The 23,026-nt window shown below is 43.8% G+C and overlaps 2 protein-coding genes across 3 annotated transcripts in view; one reads left to right on the top strand and one right to left on the bottom strand.

The window, feature by feature from the left end:
- The first annotated feature begins 12,330 nt into the window (after window positions 1–12,330).
- On the top strand, window positions 12,331–13,902 carry LOC137637444 (tigger transposable element-derived protein 1-like). The gene is made up of 2 exons (XM_068369638.1): window positions 12,331–13,332; window positions 13,435–13,902. Exons 1-2 carry the CDS (start codon window positions 12,331–12,333, stop codon window positions 13,900–13,902), a joined length of 1,470 nt encoding a protein of 489 aa, XP_068225739.1.
- A 4,517-nt stretch (window positions 13,903–18,419) lies between these two features.
- LOC137637446 (zinc finger protein OZF-like) overlaps window positions 18,420–23,026 on the bottom strand; it is a 96,031-nt gene continuing 91,424 nt past the window's right edge. For both annotated transcript variants that reach the window (XM_068369640.1, XM_068369641.1), the window contains one exon: window positions 18,420–20,727. In XM_068369640.1, the coding sequence (XP_068225741.1) occupies window positions 19,145–20,527 (1,383 nt within the window). In that variant the 5' untranslated portion in view covers window positions 20,528–20,727 and the 3' untranslated portion in view covers window positions 18,420–19,144. The remainder of the gene's footprint in view (window positions 20,728–23,026) is intronic.

The following is a 23,026-nucleotide window of genomic DNA, read 5'->3' as shown; positions in this document are numbered from 1 at the left end:
CGCCATCATCCCATCGGTGGACTGGTAAGAGGATTAGCCCCTTAGCGGGCAAGGTCACATCTACCTCGTGACCCTCTAGCCTGAAAGGGCTGTTTGGGGCCCAGCTTCTAAGAGGCAGCCTGCTTTGGGACATTTGACTTTTCCTTGTGCCCCTGTCATCTTGTAAGAGACGATCTCTGTGGCGGTGGTGCTGAGGAGTATGGACGTGTATGTCATTGCCTAAAGGAAGAGGTCTTGGTTCGCCTTCCTTCACTGCTCTGCAACTAACTCAAAGTCCTCCACGTTAAATAGGAGTGACCATTCATTAGGTTATTGCAAAACTTAAAAGCTTTTCTCCTTGGCATGTGCTTCTAGAATTTTGAGATGACGGCATCACACCTTCTCAAAACCCACTTGACTCACTGGCTGAGAACATTGTGGGTTAGGAACTATACTGTTTTGGTGCCTAAGAGAAAGAAGGAGCACATCACTTCTCTCTTCTGCTCGGTGAAGTCTTCATTCTTGAAGAGGTATGCCATTGATCCCAACCATAGTTTAATCCTGAAGAGCACTTCTCAACCCACTTCATAATTGCAGCGTCCGCCACTGTGAGAGTCACCAACAGAGATGGAGGTCTTCCAAGGGTCGAATTCTGGCTTAAGGCAAAAATTGCAGGATCCAGAGGCGGGGGGGGGGGGGGGGGGAGGGGCGATGGATTGTCCTCTACAGTCTCGCAGTATTTCCTCAGTCATACATACAGCTGAGGAAGTGAACGAGATGAGCTTACAAACCTGAGGGACTGGGAAACTCGCGCCACCCAAGACCATGGCAAAGCTACCTTAGTCTTGCTGGGGTATCCTAAAAGAGTTCAAGAACAGTACCCTTTCACTCATGGGAACATCATCTGGATCTCCCAAGGAGTTGATCTTCCTTATGCAGGATAAGACCTGCAGAAAGACGGTCCGAGTCATTCTGTTCCAATTGAGAGATCATTGGACTAGCAGACACCAGCAGCAAGCCACCAGAATGTTCCAAGACATCATCAAAGGAATCTTCAAGCCACGAGCTCACATCCATAAAAACCCGGGTGGGTCAAAGTAATCAACTATGAATCTAGCAGGACTTGAGACCTACGAGGTAAGCCACAGTCCCCTGGTCTTGAAGAGGCCAATCTGGGATCGGTAATGCCTTTCTGAGAATCTGGGATCTCAGATGTCGAGTGCTTTTCTTCAGAATGGTCTACGAGTCCCATCTCTCTCACGGCTGATTGGTAAAGGTCGCGAGGAGCAAAGACGACGCCTTCCTCCTAGCCTCTTTACGTTGTATGACCTTCGGTGGTATGGGAGGAGGAACTATTACTTCAACAGTTAGAGCGAGAGGTTCGAGTTGATCCAAGTCTATTTGTAGCCGCTGCTAGTCCTAGGGTGATGAGAATCATCTGGGGATGGATTTGAAAGGATAATGCCCAGTCTTTCCCACTCAGAGTCAATGCCAGTGTTGCAGGCCTTCGAGTCCTGTGTGAGCAGGGTGGCAGGTCTACCCCTCGCTAACTATCAGTGGGTGGTTTTACCTTGCTATAAAGTCTTTTGGCTGGTTTCAGCTTTTGCTAAGATACATATTCACTGTAAAGAGCAAAGGGGTTTGTATTAGGTGTTGGAACAAATCATGAATTAATTGACTTTTACATTAATAGCTTTATACATTTCACACAGCTACGTCGACCTTTCTCTAAAGTTTGGGAGCCAAAGATTGTGTGTATATAAGAACATATCAATTCCTGCTTATTTAGTTACAGACTGCAGCTTAAATCATTACAGTATACCACTGAAATATAAAGAAAAAATTTTGTTGATCATAGGTACAGAGTACAGTAAAGTATTTGCTAAATAATATGAACATACAGAGGAAAATTATAGGTTTTAATATCAATATTATTGTGTTTATACAATTTTGCTTGACCTCATCAGAGACTAACAAGTTCAAATGTAAAGTGAAAAATTGTCTGTTTTCAAAATCCATCTTCAAAAGGATCAGGTTACTTATGTAAACAAAAACAAAATTACGTTAATTTGTTGGAGTAAACATAGTGATAACTAATCACCTAAATTGTTTGCCCATGTGGAGTAAACAGTGTAGCCATGTCCGCTACATTATTACAAAGGAATCATAACCAAATCTATCTTTCACCCAATTGCCCCTGTGACTTCAGAGCTCCATGGCTTATTCTCTTCTTCTTCTTCTCTGAATATTCATTTGTTAACTGCCAATGTTTAAGATTTAGAAGTAAATATCTCAAATTCTAAATACTTTCTGCCTTGAAACATGACAAATTCGTAGATAATTTGTATTTTTCCTAACTATACAAACCTTAGCTATCTAATAGGGGTACAGTAATACTTTCGGCGTAGCTGAAATGACGAGCCATTAAAATTTATCAAGGGTTCACTACCCACACCGCTAGTTAGCGGGGTTAGGGGAGGGTAGCTTGCTATCCCCCCCCCCTCACACACACCTGTGCTTGAACTCACTTTGCTTGGAGGTAGGACTTCAAGGGGGATAGGGCTGGCGGGCAAGTTTGGTTAAATAGCTAAGGTTTGTATAGTTAGGAAAAATACAAATTATCTACGAATTTGTCATTTTTTCCATAACTGAAATACAAACCACACTATTTAATAGGGGTGACTCACCCATTAGGAAGGGTGGACGTCCCAGCCAGTACTGGCTTTTGGCTTTGCCCGGGGGCTCGTTATTTGAGTGTGTAAGCACCCAAGAAATAAGGCGTCCCTGCATCTCGCTAGAACCTTGCTACGCAAGGACTGCGGCCTACGCAAGCTGTGTGTGAAGGTATGAAGAAGTGTGACTCGTCCTAGGAAGTTGTTCTAAAGCTCTTTAGATGGAAACTTGTAGACTAGGACTTTCCCAATACCACCTCGTCAGGGTATAGGGACGTAACAGTATTAACTTAATACTAGGAACACAAGGGAGCATGGTTTACCTGCAGTGGTTTGAGGTCAGCTATGCAGACAACCCAGGATGCTGCTTTCCTCAAGAGAGGGGAGGATGAAGAAAAGAATAAGGGCAAGTCCAACCTTTTCATTCATGCAGACTAAAACCGGGTAACAATGCCCTCAACCCTCTGCTACTTGTCCAATAAGGAGCTTGAAGTTTTAAACCAGCTGTTGTGCAGCCACCACAGGGCCGATAGAGAACATATCGAGCCTCCTGTGGGTCATGTCATGCAGGCAGTGGGCTGCGAACGCTGTTTGACGCTTCCACACCCCCGCTTGAAGGACCTGCTTCACAGAGAAATTTCTTCTGAAGGCCAGGGACGTAGCTATGCCCCTGGCATCATGTGCCCTAGGGCGACATGACGGAGGAGGATCTGGATTCAAGGCCAGATGAATGACCCTACGAATCCATGCAGAGATGGTGTTCTTGGTGACCCTCCTCTTAGTCCTCCCTGTCCTTACGAATAATGCTGGCACATGAGGACGGACTGCAGCTGTTCTTTTGAGGTATCAGTGAACCCTCGCTACTTCGCGGTTCGACCATCGCGGATTCACCACTTCGCGGGTTTTTTCCATAACCCATATACAGGTATATATACATATCGCGGATTTTCCGGAAATTTCGAAAATACCGCAATATCTGAAGACCCCAAATACGATATTTCGTTACCTGTAATTCCATTAATACTGTAATTAGTAATATCTGCTCTTACTGATTGTTCATTGCATCACATATGACATATAATTAAGCACAGAAAGAAATAAAACACGAAAAGAGAATGTGATCATACGATAATTCAGTACTGTATACAGTACGTAGTAAAATTAAATCGAACATGAAACGCAAATCAGATGCAATCATACCATATTAGAATGGTGTAAGGCTGCTGTTGGCTACTACTGTACTGTACATTACTACAAATGTAATGGAAGTGCTTCTTTTCCATGAATCTTTTGTATGTATACGTACGTAGTACTGCATCCAATAATATTCTTTGTTGCAAAAATCACATTTCGAATAAGCGTACGAGAGAGAGAGAGAGAGAGAGAGAGAGAGAGAGAGAGAGAGAGAGACACACATCCTACAACAAAAGCGTAAAATAGCGTACGTAAAGCTATTATTATTATTATTGTTGTTGTTATTAAAATTATTATTGTTATTATTATAATTATTATTATTATTATCATTATTATTATTATTATTATTACAGTATCATTATTTATTATTATTATTACTGTACAGTATACTGTACGCAGGATATCTTGTACTTTGAATTGGGTTGTGATTGGTTCAAGCGCTGATAGATGACGAATCAGAACCCAAGTTTTGTAATCTAGCCTCTGATTGGTGTTTTGACCGCTTCTCCAACCCGCAGCATCTCTTTCCGCGGTCACTTTGTCTCCCGCTGTATCACTGTGTTGACGTTGTTAATTGTGAACTTTAATCTGTGCTGTGCGTGACTGTTTTAAGTTGAACTTTTTGTTGAACTTTCTGTTAAACCCTACTGTACAATGCCTCCCAAGCCTTCTGCTTCTACTAAGGCTGGTAGTGAGCCTAAACAGCACCGAAAGATGATGACGATTGCTGAGAAGGTAACGCTTCTCGATACTATGTTAAAAGACAGTAGAAGTTACGCGGCCGCAGACCTCGAAGACCTGACGAAATCGGGCAGTGAAGACAGTGAAACACAGGAAGAGATCCAAGAAAATGTCGAAGAAACGGTCTTAACATTAGAACGGCTTGCCAAGCTCTGCAAGCTTGCGAATGAGGTGAAAGAAATGTCGCAAGAGTGGGACGAGGATATGGTTCGTTCTGTACAATTCTGCACCAAGATCGATGAACACATAGCTCCCTACAGGATGCTCTTGCGAAAAAAGAAGCAGCGGCATCAACTTCCGATCACAATGCCCTCAGAAGAAATTGAAGAAGTGTCTCAGGAAGAAGTTGAAGAGGTGTCCCAGGAAAAGACACCTCCGTCTGAGGAGACGTAAAATACTATTATTGGCTGCACAGTAGAAGACATCATCAGCTTCATCATCATCATTTCTACTGTGCAGCAAATTCATCGCCATCATCATTCAAGTTTTTCTTGCACTTCTTTCGTGGTGAGTACAGTAACATTCTTTATTTTTTACTTTAATATTCTAACATTTTAATATTTGTGCCTGTTTTATAGTTTAGTACTGTATGCATTAAGTTAAAGGGAAGGTTTTAAAAGCCTATCATATTTTTTTTGTTTAAAATTTACATTTACGTACGTAAAACAATCTCTCTCTCTCTCTCTCTCTCTCTCTCTCTCTCTCTCTCTCTCGTAAATTGTTTTCCTGCTTTGCTACGTACAGTATGTACTGTATGATTTTATATAGATACGGTAAATAATATTTGTAATAACATATTTTGTAAATGCTTTTACTGTAAATATCATTATTTATCACTTTCATCATGCGCGTTAAATGCCTTCTTTGTTCTGAGCGTGGTTGTTTACTGAGCGTACTTTATGACGCCGTCGTTTCATGCGGCGTCATAAAGAAAAACATTTCATTTGGAAGTCCTAAGGAAAATTAAGTAAAACATTGGTAATAACAAAATCAACATACTGTATACATCAATATAATCGATGCAAAAACTAACCTATACATATATGTGTACACTAAATGAGTTTGTTTCTTCATTATGATCAGAGATAAACGTAAACAAAACATTGGTTGCCATTTTTTATCGTGCTTTTTAGCGTGTTTAGGAAACGCATGATATAAAATCGCCTTTAATATTTGTGCCTGTTTTAGTTTAGGGTACTGTAGTACATGCATTAAGTGTTCTGTACATTAAAGGGTAGTTTGTTAACAGTACTACGTACAAGGGAAGGTTTTAAAAGTCCGAATATACATGTTAAATAGGTAAATATGGTGTCAATACTTAGCGGATTTTCACCTATCGCGGCCGGGTTTGGAACCTATCTACCGCGATAAACGAGGGTTCACTGTATAGCCTCAAACTCCTTAATGGGCATAGTAAGAGATGGTCTGGGTCATCTGTTACAGAGCGGAGACTAGAAATCCGGAAGGAGTCGAATCGAGGATCCGCTTCTCCAGGATACTGAGTCTTAGCAATAAACTCAGGGACGAAGTTGAACGTTACCTCCCCCATCCCATTGAATGGGCCATGTCATACGAGAGACCATGAAGTTCGCTAACACGCTTGGCCGAAGCCAAAACTAGCAGGAACACTGTCTTCCAGGTTAGGTGGCGATCTGATGCCTGGTGTAATGGTTCATAGGGAGGTCTCTTAAGAGACCTGAGAACTTGAACCACGTTCCATGGAGGAGGTCTAACTTCCGACTGAGGGCAGATAAGTTCATAACTCCATATGAGTCGGGAAAGTTCTAGTGATGAAGATATGTCCATCCCTTTCAGCCTGAAAGCTAGACTTAAGGCTGAACGATAGCCTTTCACTGCCGAGACTGAAAGGCGCATTTCTTCCTACAAATACAGGAGGAACTCCGCTATTGTTGGAATAGTGGCATCGAGTGAAGAGATACCCCTTCCATGACACCAACTACAAAAGACTTTCCACTTTGCCTGGTAGACTGCTGCGAATGACTTTCGCAGATGTCCAGACATCCTGGCAGCAACTTGCTGCGAAAATCCTCTCTCAGAGAGATGCTGGATAGTCTCCAGGCGTGAAGTCGTAGCGAAGCTACGGCTTTGTGGAAGAGGTTGGCATGTGGTTGCTAGAGCAGATTGTGCCGAGGAGGGAGTTCTCTTAGTAGCTCCGTTACGAGTTGCAGACGGTCCGGGAACCATTCCGCGTGATGCCATAGCGGAGCTATGAGGGTCATTGAAAGAGTGACCGATGTCTTGTTGAGCACCCTCCTCATCAGACAGAACAGGGGAAAGGCGTAAACGTCGATGTTGTCCCAACGTTATTGGAGAGCATCTTGCCAGAGAGCCTTGGGGTCTAGGACTGGGGAGCAGTACAGCGGGAGCATGAAGTTAAGGGCTGTTACGAACAGATCCACAATAGGAGAACACCACAAAGTCAGGACTTTGTTGGCAACTAGATGATCCAAAGACCACTCGGTACTCACTATCTGAGATGCTCTGCTCAGATTGTTGGCGAGCACATTCCTTTTGCCTGGAATGAAGCGTGCCGATAGCGGTATCGAGTGGATTTCGGCCCATCTTAGTATCTCTACTGCTAGATGGGATAGCTGCTGTGAAAAAGTACCTACTTGTTTGTTGATGTAAGCCACTACTGTGGTGTTGTCGCTCATCACCACCACAGAGTGACCCGTCAGGTATTGTTGGAACTCTTGAAGGGCCAAGAAAACGGCCTTCATCTCTAGGAGATTTATATGGAGATACTTTTCTGACTCTGACCACAGGCCTGAGGTCGTGTGGTGCAGTACGTGGGCCCCCACCCTTTCTTTGAAGTGTCCGAAAACAGCATCAAATCCCGGGAGAGGACGAGAAAGTCCACTCCTTTTCGTAGGTTCTCGTCTGCCACCCACCACTGGAGGTCCGTCAGTTCCGCAGGTCCCATAGGGATCAGGACGTCCATGGAACCGTAACCTTGATTCCACCGGGACTTGACTCGCCACTGGAGGGATCTCATCCTGAGGCGACCGTTGGGAACTAGACGAGCCAATGATGAAAGGTGACCGATGAGACGTAACCACGATTGGGCTGGAAATTCCTCTCGTCTGAGGAAAGGGCTTGCGACCTTCCTCAGCCTGGCTATCCTGTTGTCTGATGGGAAGGCTTTGTGGAGATTGGTGTCTATAACCATGCCTGGATATACCAGTCTTTGAGTAGGAAGCAGTGAGGACTTCTCGAGATTTACCAGGATCTCCAGATCCTCGCAAAGTCTCAGAAGTTTGTCCCAGTGTTCAAGAAGGAACGACACCGAGTCTGCTAGGATTAACCAGCCGTCCAGATAACGAAGGAGACGGATGCCAATCCTGTGTGCCCACGAAGATATTAGGGTGAACACTCTGGTGAAAACTTGCGGTGCTGTGGAATGACCGAAGCACAGCACCTTGAACTGGTACTCTTTGTTGTCTAGACTGAATCTTAAGTACTTCCTTGAAGACGGAGGGACTGGGATCTGGAAGTACGCTCCTTTAGGTCCATTGTACACATGAAGTCTTGCGGTCTCACGGCTAGTCTGATTGTGTTCGCCGTCTCCATGCTGATCGGAGTTTGTTTAACAAACTTGTTCAGAGATAAGAGGTCGATGACTGGTCTCCAGCCTCCAGACGCCTTCTTTACAAGAAAGAGTCGACTGAAGAAGCCTGGAGACCCGTCGAGGACCTCTTGGAGAGCGCCCTTCTTCAACAGGGTCTGGACTTCAGCCCGAAGGGCTTGCCCCCTTGCCGATCCCATGGCAAGGGAGCTCAATGACACTGGATTTGTCGTCAGGGGAGGTAGAGATGTTGTGAACGGGACGCGATATCCCTGACTGATTATGGAAATCGTCCAGGAATCAGCCCCAAGTTGCTGCCACCTGTCTGAGCAACTTTGTAGGCATTCCCTCACTGATGGACATACATGCAGAGGGACTGCCAATCCTAGCGTTTTCGGCCTCGGCTGCTCCCTCTAGGATTCTTACCTCCCCTGGAGGACTTTTAGCCTTTCCTATCCTTGACAAGAAAGGGCTTAGACACCACTGTCTTCGCTGCTGTCGTTGATTTTGCGGTCTTGGTCGGACGAGACTGCTGGGGTGCTAGAGGCTTATAGGGCCTAGATGTCAAAGCCCTATGAAGGAGGGAGTCTTGGTGAGACTTCCTCCACCTCTCAGCAGCCTGTTCCACATCCTTAGGCTCAAACAGGATCGTTCCTTCTAAAGAAGAATGCCTGAGCCTATTGATCTCGGTGCTAGGGACCTTCTGATGGAATCTCTCAGCCACCGCATCCCGACGTTTCAGGATGGTGTTTGCCCACAAGTTTGAGACTTGGTGGGCCAGAAACTCGATTGTGTGAGTGCCTGAGAGAAGGAACGTCTCCATAGCTTTCCTGGTACGTTCCTTGGAGAAATCCTCAGAGCGTATCAGGATACCTAAGGTTCGTGGCTTGCATATCACACTTTGCAACCTTCTCCTGGTTAAGGATCTCGGTTGCCAAGAACGAGACCTACAGGTTGGAGTCTTTCTCAAGAGGGACTCCCCTGGTAAGCTCTTCCAACAAATGGTGGAGAGAAAGAGCTAAACAAAGCTCCACAAGGATCTCGAAGTACCTCCTCTGCTGTACGCGAGGAGGTGGGAGAAGCTTGTTGCCGGCACTGGAACGGTTCGAGGAGGACAGCTCGGAGAGCTGTACATCGATCTTGTCCCTGGTACTCTTAACCCCCTGAGACCAGGGCAGAGCCGCACTGGTCTTGGATGGTTTCTGAGTACCGTATACGCGGTCCAAGACTGTGTCCTTGCCCTCTCGAGGAGGGATCTCTGGGTCGGAAAACCCATTGAGAGCCCTCATTAAAGTCAGAACTGGCCAAAACGCTGATCTCCTCTTGATGTTGGACTTGCAGCGAAGTCTCCTGTCACCAAAGGCTCTTCTTGGGGAGAGTCGCGGACGTTCTCCGAGTGGCTAGTTAGCTCCGTCCTTGGTCTTGTAGGGGACTTTGGTAGAGTCTTCGAGTCCTTCGCCTCCTTCCTGAGAAGGATGTAGGACTCCAACATAGAAGATGGCAAGTTCTTTCCAGCCCCACTTGGGAAGACTTCTCAGCGCGAGGAGGGGTTTCCCTCATTGGTGCGATGGGGGAAAGTCTCACCTCACATGATTCCCCTGAGGACAGGAAGTACTCCTCCGACAGGGAAGGAGAGAAAGTCAGGGGGATGAAGGAACCTTCCTCGAAGTCTTGAGTGGAGTCAACTTAGCCCTTGGAGAAGTTACTGCGTCCGGAACTCCTCTTTTTCTCTTCAGAGGGGTAGAGACAGCCATGGATCTGTGCCCTAATTCAGAGGAAACAGGCTTGAATGCCTGTGTAACTACTCTGATTTGTGCACCGAACCAAGGTTGTTGACTGACAGACACCCCCTTTGAAGGGACAGGGATAAAATGATCCCTGGGAGGAGTTCCCATAGGTGGGTTCGCCTGAAAATGAATAGGGTTCCTGGACCCCTCTGGATGTTTCCCTTCCACCGCAATACACGCTATTATGCGTTTGCGGGGAGGGGAATGAGGCGATGGTGACCTTGCCGTGCGTTGTCTAGCAGCCTCGCGAGCGGGAGGATATTGACGCTCGCGCGATGGAGAATACCAGGGGTCGCCCGTGGGCGACTGCTGGTGCGTGTGTGGGCGCGCGGGCGACTGCGAGGGTGCGCGGGAGACTGATGGCGTGCAGGACCACACATGGGAGACTGTGGGTGCACAGGGATCAGGGCGTTGAACGCGCGGGCACGCAGGCGAGAGTTCGCGTGCCCCTGAAGAAGCTGTAGGGCGAGCGCGCGCAAGAGAGATACCCCTGGCGCGCGAGCGCACAGTTGATGCCTGTGCTGCTCGTGGGCGCCCATCTTGTGGGCGCGCAACTGCAGGAGAGAATGGGCGAGGGCGCGCACGCGTATCCTCGTGGACGCGAGCAGGAGACTGCTCGTGTCGGCGTGATGGCGAGTGCTGGCGCGCTGGAAAAAGCTGGCGCGTAGGTGAGTGCTGGCGCGTTGGCGCGTGGGAGAAGTCAGTATAGACTTCCCAACAGCGCCCAGATCCCAAGATCGTGGGCGCGCAGGAGATGACTGCTTCGCGTGGGTGCTGGCGCGCAGGAGATCGCTGGCGTGCAGGAGAACGCTGGTGCGCAGGAGAGCGCTGGTGTGCAGGAGAGCGCTGGCGCGTTGAGAGAACGCTGGCGCGCAGGAGGTTGATGGCGCGCAGGTTAGGGATGTTGCATAGCTGGGCGTGGGCGCGCTTGCTCTGGCAAAGCCTGGCACGCAGGAGACCGTGGGCGCGCTTGCTCTGGCAAAGCCTGGCACGCAGGAGACCGTGGGCGCGTATGCTCTACTCTGCTGGTATAATGCGTGAGGGAAGTATGCGCGCGTTGGCGCATACGCCCTTGATGCCCTGTATTAGGGTTAGAAGATGATGCCTAACGAGCGTGGAGGTCAGGTTTTGTCGGCGTGTACCGCACATCAGCACTCAGGAATGGTGATGGCAGGTCGGCAGGTCTGACGAGTGGAAGGTCGACGCGTTCTTTTAAAGGACGATCTTCCACCGAAGGGGATCGTGAACGATCCGCTGAGAGGTCCAGGACCAAAGCAAGAACAGTCGGTGATCGCTGATGAGGCTCCTCTGCGGTGGACTGCAACGAAGATGTAGAACCAAAGAGGCGCCTACTCACCGCAGGTGAAGGAAGGCCTCTCTGGGTAAGAGGAAGGCAAGCCTTGCGACGAATACGCCCTCTGGGGGCTGTGGGATCAGCAAGCTGACCTTCTGCAGTCCTCCGAAGAGGAGTCTCTGTAAGTGAACTCCCCCGAAGGTGAGAAACACTAGCAGGAGAGACTGTTGGACTTAAGTTTCTCCCTCGTTGGTTGAACAGGAACAGGAGAAACTAAGCCTTCAGCTACTGTGGGGTTTGAAGAGTCAGAGGTAGTAGGAGATACAGCATTGGATACCTCTAACACCACAACATCGACAATCGACAGAAGACCAACCTCTGCCGGAGGCGGCAATTGCTTGACAGCGGCACCCAATCGGATGTAGTCAAGTAAGACTTCCTTGGAGGGCGAACCCTCAAGCCCCAAAGAAGACCAAAGCTGGAAAAGAGGGATTACTGACAAATCCTCCCCCGGGGGAGAGGTGGAGCTGCCTAACTAGGGGAGGCAACGCCATCTTTCGAACCCAGAGCTTGGAAAACAGTACAACGGTCTACGCTACCACTTGACGGTCTCTTGAAAGAGACCGCCGACTGGGAGCTTCGGAGGAGGTTTGAGCAACGGAAGAAGAGGGCTTGGGTTTTTCTCCTTTCAAAGAAACCTTCAAAGGAGAAATATCCCGTTTGGACTTCCGTCACCGTAAAAACCTCTCCAACTGGGAGGTAGACCACTCCCTGCACTCACTACAGGCAGTCCCCAACTTACTAACATCCGTGTTACGAACATCCGGAGATACGAACACAATTTGACGGAAGTCCAAACATGTTCGTAAACTTCCGTAGATTTTATCGCAAGTTTAAATTTTGAAATTAGCGCCACTCCCGACTTGTTTCCAACACCCCCGCTACCCACGCCGTGCAGCACCCGCTGCCCGCTTTGTTCAAAACACATTGTGTTCACTATCGAGATCGCTATAGCTGTTCCCGTGTATAACTCCCGCTGTATTTTCGTAAAATACGTATTAACAGTAAACATTAACTATGGCTGATAAGCAGATTGCGAGTGGTAGTGGAATGAAGCGCAAGCTTAGTGGTGATAGAGGTAGTGTAAAGAAGAGGCAATCAATTTCAATGGAAATGAAAGTAGCCATCATCAAGAAGCTAGATCGTGGCGAGAAGATGGGAAGTGTTGCGAGTGCCTATAAATTAAATCGGTCAACAGTTGGCACAATTTATAAGAGCAAGGACCGTATTATGGAACATGTGAAAAGTGCGGTACCAATGGCTTCGACCATTATTTCCAAGAAAAGAGGAAAGTGTATGGAAGAGATGGAAAAACTCCTCGCTATGTGGATCGAACATCAGAAACAAAGGAGGGTACCTCTATCTCTGATGCTCATACAAGAAAAGGCTAGAAGCCTTTACGAAAATGTGAAGGCTAAGGCAGGTGGGGAGGCAGCTGGTGAGTCTTTTGTAGCAAGCCATGGTTGGTTTAATAGATTCAAAATGCGCGCTAATTTACATAACGTAGGTATTACTGGTGAGGCAGCAAGTGCGGACAAGAAGGCTGCTGAAGAGTTTCCAGTTTACTTAAAAAGTGTAATAGACAGTGAAGGATATATTCCACAGCAAATATTCAATGTTGATGAGACTGGCCTTTTTTGGAAAAAAATGCCATCGAAAATGTACATCAGTCGCGAGGAGAAGAGCATGCCGGGTTACAAAGCTGCAAAGGATAGGCTAACGTTAATGTTGGGTGCCAATGCATCAGGCGATTGCAAGCTTAAGCCGCTCTTGGTGTATCGTGCAGCAAATCCTCGGGCTTTCAAGAACATTAACAAAAGCACTCTTCCTGTCATCTTGATGTCCAACCTTAAGGCCTGGGTTACTCTTGCTATTTTTCAAGATTGGTTTAACCTTCAGTTTATTCCCGAAGTTAAATTGTATTGCCATGAAAATAACATCCCTTTTAAGATTCTTTTAGTCTTAGATAATGCCCCTGGTCATCCTCCTCACTTAGACGACTTCCACCCAGATGTTCAAGTAATTTATTTGCCCCCAAATACCACCTCTCTTCTTCAACCCATGGACCAAGGGGTCATAGCAAATTTTTAAAAATATTATACGCGGCGTACCTATAGGCAGGCACTGAAGGCAGTCGACGATGAAACCTCCAATCAAACTCTGAAAGACTTCTGGAAGTCGTACAATATTTACGACTGTGTAAAAAATATTCATGCTTCATGGCGGGAAGTTCAAAAATCTAACTTGAATGGCGTGTGGAAGTACCTTACTCCACAGTTTGTTAATGATTTTACCGGCTTCGACCAAGATGAAGAAAGCCAGAAAATTTTGAATAATCTTGTGGACCTCAGTAAGAAACTTGAGCTGGACCTGGAGGAGGAAGCTTTTCATGAACTTCTCGAGTCTCATGGAGAAGAACTCAGCAATGAAGACTTGATGGAGTTGGAGGCGATGCAACGTCAGGAAGATAATGAAAACAGCGAAGAGGAGCCACCTCCCGTCAAGAAATTTGATACAAAATTTTTAGCTGAAGCTTTCTCTAATATTGAGGAAGCTTTATCCATTTTTGAGCCAGGACCCCAATGTTGAGAGGTTTACAAAAGTCTCCACCTGTGTGCACGATGCAATTAATTGCTACAGTGTTATTTATGATGAGAGAAAAAGGAAAACAAAACAGACCTCTTTGTATAAGTTTTTTAAATCTCGGCTTACCACACCAGTACAATCTCCTTCATCAGCACCTGATTCCCCAGATATGCCTTCTCCTGCACCTGACTCACCCATGCTTTCTACATCAAGAGCCTCGTCTCCTTTCATCATATCTCCGTCACCGCAATAGAATGAATTAAAAACGTAAGTTACTGTACAGTATTTTATTGCTTACTTTATCTAATATTTAATATTGACTGCAGTGTGTGTGTTGTGTACATACATATGTAAGATAGAGCGTACATGTATATGTACAGTACGAGAGATATCGTACTTGTAGATGTACGGGTACGTACAGTACGAGAAATAGAGAGCTTTATGTAGATGTACGGACACGCGATACTTTATCATGATAAATAGTCTTTTAGCAGTACGGTACATACTGAACAGTACAGTACAATCATTTTACATCTTAAATAAAATTTACAGTAACTACTGTACTGTACCAAGCAGTATTAATTGAAAAAAGGAATTACTAGTACAGTACGCTAATGCGTAATTATTTACAGGTTGTCGCGCATCAGCTGACGTCATCCGTTAGGACAGCCTACTGTACAACCCAGCTGATTCCGTCGGTCGTCAAAATTAAAATAAAACAACACAGTAAACTAACCTTCTGCATTTTATTTAACAATGCCAAAACAACCATGAAGCAGTTAAATGCACAGTACTGTTACATACAGTAAATACAGTACGGTACAAGTCAGCTGATTTGATCACCGTGAAAAGGTAAACATTACAGTCGTACAGTAGATAATGCAAATGGCGCTTGTTTACGTAAGTTTCTGGCAAAAAAAAAAGGGTAATGGAATAATAAAATAGCTTTCAGTATATACATTTATTTAAAAAGGAATTATAATGCACAGTACACTATATTTACTACGAGAGAGAGAGAGAGAGAGAGAGAGAGAGAGAGAGAGAGAGAGAGAGAGAGAGAGAGAGAGAGAGAGAGAGAGATCAGCTGTTGTAATCGAATGGCATGTTTTTGTTTCGTGAGAAACTGATCGCCACGACTAACAACAACCTACTGTACTAAACTTTACAGTATTATACAGACTACTGTACTGTAATATGATAAAGTAAAATATTTGTAATAACCTATTTCATATGAAATGGGGCTATTTGTTGACTACTACGGCTGAAAATCGTAAACAACCGAGTTAGGTTACGCTTACTCTTGACAAAATTTATCACTAACGACTTACGAACAATCCAGCTTACAAACGCACTCTCGGTCCCCATTGTGTTCACAAGTTGGGGACTGTCTGTACACTTATTATCACTGTTACACCGTTGACCTCTACAGGAAGGGCAAAGGGCGTGAGGGTCTGTCTCGATCGCCGACATGAATGTTCCACAGGGGCGGTCGGGTAATCCAGGGCAGGTGCACATAATAGCAGAGGCCAACTTCACATACAAAACTGTCAAAAAGAGAAAGCAAAAAAACCATTGATGGCTGCCAATGAGCGGCGAGGATGACAGTGGACACATCCGACTGTCATCCGAGCCGAGAACAAAGCGAGTTCAAGCACAGGTGTGTGTAAGGGGGGGGGAGCAAGCTACCCTCCCCTACCCCCGCTAACTAGCGGTGTGAGTAGTAAAACCTCGTTAAATTTTAATGGCTCATCATTTCCGCTACGCCGAGAGTAATACCCCTATCAAATAGCTAAGGTTTGTATTCCAGTTACGGAACAACTGTCCATTTAATAATACTGAAGTGTGAAAGGAACTAAAGTGTAAATTGAATAAGGACATTTCTTTAAAAATAATTTATTCAATTAAAAACTTCACGTGAAAAATACAATATCTCAAATTAATAATTATTTGTTTTAAGTAAAGAATTATATAACATACACTTAAGTTACATACATGTAAGCAATAAAAAAATAGAAGAAATATTCAAAGTTAATTTACAACTATACAGACACAAAAACATTCCCTTTTCTTTATAGTCTAACTGACAAAAATATTCATTTAGGAAGAACTTCAAAGTAAGGTAACATTTTGTACTTAGGAATTCTGAACTTTCCCTCAGAATTCAAATTGAAAAGGAACCTTTCTATCAGCAAAGACACCACCAGGTAAGAAAGCTAGTGTCAAAGTCTGACAGATTCTCACTGCACAAGAAGAGAATGCAAGATAATCACAGTGCGTTTTGCACTGCTAGCTTTGGCAAAGGTAGGAAGAAAAAACTGGAGAAGGATACAGCCCAAAAAGGGGCTCTCAGCAGCAGAGGGACACATACATATTTGTTCTCTGATATCCTGTGTTTGCAATAAATTCTTTCCTTGAGGTTTGTCTCTTTACTGATAACATTAACTTAATGGTCTTTCTTTGACTTGTGTTTGGATTTAAGATACAAATATGAGGAGGAGGAGGAAAAAAGGTTATTAAATTTTTCAAGATACAAACAATATGCAGGATTGGAGAATGAGGCAAATGGTACAGGTGGCCAACTGCATGCACAACAGGAGAGAATCACCATAGCAAATGGTGAGGTCTTTCTTAGAGGTTATTCATAAGACAGTGGTCCCGACTGCTATCTTTGAAGAGGTAGGGTGAAGAGGCAAATTCCACAAGAAGCAGATGAGGAAGGCTATTGAAAGAAGAGAGTGAACAATTACTGCTTCTGCTCGTGAGATTGTAACATCTCGTGTCCTTGAAATTGGCAATGATCGTGAACTTATATAAACTCTAGGTCAAACCAGTAATCATCATGTTTGTGGGAATGATAGTACGTGTAGAGGAAGACTAAGAGGTGTATGCGAGGAAAAGGTGCTCACTGCTTATGAAAAGTGATCTGAAGAGTCAACCTTCATAGGAGAGCTCCTTATGGTAGCTCATTGTCACCTGCTTGTTCATGAGTGTGAAGAGAAGGTTACCAAATTGCTGGCAAGCATCCTGGCAGGAGAGGAATTAGAGCAAGGGTATGTATCTTGACCAATAGACCTTGTGGCTCATCTCTCATGAGATTTGGCACTGATAGCAGAAGCGTGACCCCTTGTACTTTGTATTGCACCTCAACGCCTTCCCAATGGAAGGGTGTTGCTATAATATTGTTCCTCCAACAAAACCATGCAGAGGAACCAGACTGAGATTGTGGAGAATCAGACTTGTAGGTCGTCCTGTGCTTCTGTAACTTCTTCCTTGGCAGCGCCACATCAGAAGATTCTGTTGTGATCTCAGGAACCCTTCAACGGGGACCCGATATGGCAGCAGGTATTGACATTACCGGCATGCACTGATTCTCTCTCCCAAAAGAGAGAGAGAGAGAGAGAGAGAGAGAGAGAGAGAGAGAGAGAGAGAGAGAGAGAGAGAGAGAGAGAGAGAGAGAGACGGCAACTCATAGATCAGCCCTCCTTGACCTCTTTGAAGATGAAAGATAGAACTTGAAGTTCATCTTCTGCAGTCAGAGATCGGCAGAAACTGAAGGTCACGTACACATGAGGGATAGGAGAGCATCAGACATGCAACCCAACAGGAACAGGTATACAGTATTTGATAAAGGCAGTTAGCACAGATACTGTAACACAATTACGCTACCTGGTGTATAGGGAAAGCCTACTCGCCAACTACTACCACTACTACTACCTGAAGTCATCATTCTATGAAAGGTCAAAGGTTTGTATGATGTGTAGCAATAAACCAATAATAGAAATTGAAATACAAAACAAATTCAGCGCAATAATAAACCAATTGAGTTAAATTTAACTAAGTACAAAAATCCTTAAAGAAAGCTGCACTACAGTAATTATGTCCTTCCTCCACCACATACTGCAAAAGAGATCAGCAGACAAATGCAAATAAAACACTTTTGTTTTCTGTTGTTCAAGTATTTCCTCTAACCATTTAATCTCCACAAATACAGTTAAGGTTCCTAACTGTCAAATGTTCCTAAGAAACAAAGGATGTGAATAATTAGGGAGTCAGAGGTACAGTACAACGAGGAGGTGCATAACCAGCTAACATGAGATGACCCATCAGAGTGCAATAGCACAAGCAGCTGAACATCACCAGGGAGACACAGATCTCCTTTAATCGGACATGTTTCTCTGGCTTGATCAAAATTACATTAAACTTGTTTGTAAAAGTCCAGTAAAGAGACATTTGCAATGGAACTGTCTCAATTCCAGTTGATTGACCCAACAAGAGAGAGCACAACTAGAGTTTAGCAAATGTGGAAATTTAATCGCTTTGTACCAGCTTTCTCTTCTTTTAAAAAAAAACACGACTTCCCCACTTCCTTGAACATTTTCTCCAGCACAAATCTTCCTCCTAGGCTTTGAAAAAAAGTGTTCTCCAGGCAAATGTCATATCACACACACTGCACTTAAATGGCTTCACTCTTTGTCTTAATACCTTAATTGGCTCTAAAACTTTAAATCAATCAATTATATTAGTGATGCAATGGACCTCAACTTGGGGTCTACGGTTGCACCTCTATACTCCACTAGCCTTGTATCCGAGGGCTGTTTTCAAGATGGTCACTGTTCCCTTGATGGCAGCAATCTGCTCCTCATTTATGCTTGTGCAACTTGGTATCCCCTGAAGGTATTGTCTCAGGCTTTTCTTCATAAGTCCTGTTGCCCCCACCACCACAGGTATTACTTCTATTTCTTTCAGTTCACAAGCATTTTTCAGATCGTTCTTCAGTTCTTGATATTTTGTTATTCTCTACCTCTCAGCTCTATTAAGGCCAAAATCCCAGGGTACTGTCACATCTATAATCTTTGCTGTTTTTCTTCTTTATTTCAGATCACAATATCAGGTCTTATAGCACCTCCTTCTATATATCTTCCTGTCGGGATTATCTCATCATAAAAGATGGTAATGTATCTGTTGGTGGTAACTGGATCTGGTTCATGCTCCCATATCTTATCTTTTACTTCAATTTTGTATTCTTTACATATTTTCCAATGTATATATTTACAGATCTTACTGCGATGAGCTGTGTAGTGACCATCTGCGAATTAGAGTCTGGCAGGCTGAAACCAGATAACCAACACTCTCAACTGCTGCATGACAAAACCTACACTGGTCGTTTCCTGATATGCCCACCATTTTCTTGAAGCTGTTTGTTAGGAGTCCTTGGTCTTGTGTTCCTATCATCATCCTTTCTCCATCAAAACCCATTATGAATTTTATGATGCCTTGAGAGATTACTTTTCCGAGAAAATGCTTTGTCACAGACACTGCACTTGAATGGTTTCTCCCCAGTGTGAGTTCTAAAATGTATTGTAAGGAGACTTTTCGAATGAAATGCTTTGTCACAGACATTACACTTGAAGGGGTTCTCCCCAGTGTGAATTCTAGAATGTGTCGTAAAATTACTTTTACTATTAAATGCTTTGTCACAGACATTACACTTGAATGGTTTCTCCCCAGTGTGAATTCTAAAATGTCTTGCAAGGCCACTTTTCGAATGAAATACTTTGTCACAGACATTACACTTGAAGGGATTCTCCCCAGTGTGAATTCTAGAATGTGTTGTAAAATTACTTTTACAATTAAATGCTTTGTCACAGACATTACACTTGAAGGGGTTCTCCCCAGTATGAATTCTAAAATGTTTTGTAAAATTACTTTTACTATTAAATGCTTTGTCACAGACATTACACTTGAATGGTTTCTCCCCAGTGTGAGTTCTAAAATGTATTGCAAGATCACATTTTGTACGAAATGCTTTATCACAGACACTGCACTTGAATGACTTTATCCTATTGTGGGTTTTATAATGTACTTTAAGATCAATTTCATTAGAAAATGTTTTGTCACTTTCTCTGCATCTGAACAGGTCTTCAGTGTGAATTAGCATTCGAGTGTTGGGGTTAACTACTCCACTAAATTGCTTTTCAGAATTTCCACCCACAAACGACTTCTCTGTCATACCAACATCAATTTGAGTTTTGGAATCACTTTCCTGACAAAGAGGTTTTTCACAGCCTCTGTTTTCCATCTGCTCCTCTTTCTGTGAACATTCTTTCCCCCTTCCTCTTCCCTCTCCTTTGTCCTCTTTCCTACTGGATCCCAAATGTATGTCACTTTCCTCTTTTACACTTGTCTTTACACTCTTCTCCTCCTCTTTATTGACTTCCCTTTTGCTGATTTGTAAATCCTCCTCACTCACTGATGCATCAGAGTCGAAACAGTATTTCATGTCACCTTCATTTGACTCAAATATTTCTGGCTCTGCTGCGAATTCTGGCTCTGCTTTGAATTCTATTTCTGGCTCTTCTTTGAATTCTATTCCTGGCTTGGCTTTGAATTCTATTTCTGGCTTGGCTTTGAATTCTATTTCTGGCTCTGCTTCAAATTCTGGCTCTGCTTTGAATTCCATGTCTGGGTCCATGAAAAGAGAGTCATCATCAAAGAGTCCACAACTGTTGACCAAATCATCATTTTCTATCTTGACTGCAGTGTGTGAAAAGGAATCTTCCATTTCGGTTTTTACTGGAAATTCTATTGATTCAGAGTTCTTAATCCCCTCCCTATCACTGGATGACATCCTCTTCAATATTATCTTCAACAGCAGACAAATATAAAGTTAACAACAAACTTCCTATTCTCTACATGAAAGTCTTACAGCATGAACTAACACAGACCCTTCTTCCTTTTTCCAGTCCTGTATCTCTTGTAGATATCTTCAGTAGTTTACATAATCTTCGTCACAATAGATGGATGATTATTTCCTTTGGGATGAAAAATCTGAAATAGTAGAGAACATTTATCATTGGAAAAGGAAAAGATGAAAATATTTGTTGGAGTTTTCTGAAATGAAAAGACAATATTCAACCGAAAATGAGTTTTTTCTTAAGTAATTTGTATTTTTCCTATCCATACAAACCGAGTCCTATAATTTGGGCCACTCACCGATTAGAAGGTTGAAAGTTAATTGGAACCAAAACTGGAAGGTTCTGTAACTTCCCTGGAAGTGTTCCAGGCTTGATCTGTGGAGAAGCAAAGAGAGGTCACTATTGCCCCTAAGTGTTTATCATAGGAGAAAGTGATAGGCCCTGGGTCATACATGAATTATATCCTCCCATGTAAAGAGAAACCGTACCCACTGGAGGGGCGTCAGTAAGAATCACAAACCAAGTATAAGAATAATGGGTTGGTAGTGTTGCGAGGTAGCTGTTAGGTACGAACAGAAAGGTGAGGTGAATGTAAGTGACTTTACTCAACAAGATAACGAGCTTAAATACAAATGGTTGAGAGAAAAAAAAGCAATAGCATTACAGCATATGAACGTGTATGAAACACCTGCATTACATGGCTTTCCCCTAAAAAAGACATGTATGTGAGATAGGGCGACCTGCCCTAGAGAGGCAAACTGTGGGTGGGTCATCATGCAGGAGATACGCAGGTTTTTGGCAATTAAAGAAGACTCCGTCTTCTGTACCACGAATGGTGAATAAGAAAGCCTTCAGTGTGCGATGGATAACGAGAAAAGAGTCCGTGTAAAGGGGCGTTAGCGGTGGCTTGCTAGTGTCAGTGGCCACAAAAGACACGAGTTGTGGTGTTCAAATCTTTTGGTATGTGTTGCTTTTCTGGGGGCTAGTACCTCTGGCAGCGGGAGTAAATTTTCCCACAAAGGGACGCAGGCACTGGAGATTGTCTGAGGAGGTTACAAACGGAAAATAATTCATCACTGACAACGAATCGGTTGCCATTTTTCCTTTATTCCTTATAAACTGCAGATTTCTTAGCCCTGAAGTTATCTGTTATTTTGCGCAAGTTAGCAAGAAGAGGAGCTTTTAGCACTTGTTGGAGAATTGGTAATGTTACCCCACTATGTAAATATGTTTGTGGTAGATCAAGTCCAACTGATTACCGCCCAATTTCCCTAACTCCCATATTATCTAAAGTTTTTGAACATCTTCATAGGTTTGCTGAAGGTAATCGTCTGTTCCCTAGTTTGCAATTTGGTTTTCATAAAGGTCTTGGAGTATATGATGCCCTTCTTATACCCTCAAATGCTGTACAAAAATCCCTTGATTGTGGTCAGGAAGTTTGTATGATTGGCCTTGATTTTAGTGCTGCCTTTGACCATGTTAATCATGAGGCCCTTGTTGTCAGACTGAAACAGTTGGGAGTGGGTGGGTCGTTTCTTAGCATTATTATTGAATTTTTAAGTAATAGACACTATAGTGAGTATAGAAATGAGATATCTGGTGTTGCTCAGGGTAGTCTTCTTGGCCCATTAATTTTCTTAATATATACACATATGTGGTTTGGCCTAGAAAATAAGCTTATCTCACATGCAGATGGTGCTACTCTCTTTGCATCAATTCCATCTCCTTAATGTAGATTTGTGGTTGTTAAATTCCTTAATAGAGATCTAAGTGATAACTTAGTGATAAGAAACAGTACACTATGTCTGCTCCTAACTGTGTCTGCTTCATATGTAATGAAACGGATGGAGAACGGAGAAAATGGATAGTATGTGAATGTAATAGACTCTACCATAAGAGATGTGTGCATATAGTGACAGCCATCAGTGAGAATGAACGGAAAAACCTAGACTGGTTATGCCCACACTGCGTACGTGAAGCTAGACAAAAAATTTAGTAATATCAAAATTAAAGGAAAATGTAAACGTGAGAGATCTGTCCCTGAACGAACAAGATGCAAAAATAGATGACTTGGAAAATAAACTTGCGGACCTTAGCGCAGATGCAGCAAATACCACCCAGACCACCGACCTCACTGAGAAAGTTGACATTCTTGTCATGTTTATGGAATCAATTAAAGCAACACTTCGAACACTGAAAGACCCAAAACCGGAGAAACCGACATTTGCTGACAAAGTTAAGGAAAAAAATCTGTTGATAATTAAATCAACTAACAACTAAAATCACTGAAAGAAAACGTGAGGTTGAACAAGCACTTAAAGACATTCCTATACTTAACATGAGGTCAACTACGAATGGAAATGTTGTTGTAAACTTTGCAAACAATATGATCAGAGAAGAGGCGGTAAACAAAATTCAGATATTGGTGGCTG

This window comes from Palaemon carinicauda, unplaced genomic scaffold (assembly GCF_036898095.1).
Source record: "Palaemon carinicauda isolate YSFRI2023 unplaced genomic scaffold, ASM3689809v2 scaffold75, whole genome shotgun sequence".
Classification (NCBI taxonomy): domain Eukaryota; kingdom Metazoa; phylum Arthropoda; class Malacostraca; order Decapoda; family Palaemonidae; genus Palaemon; species Palaemon carinicauda.
This window is presented reverse-complemented; position numbering and strand designations above follow the sequence as displayed.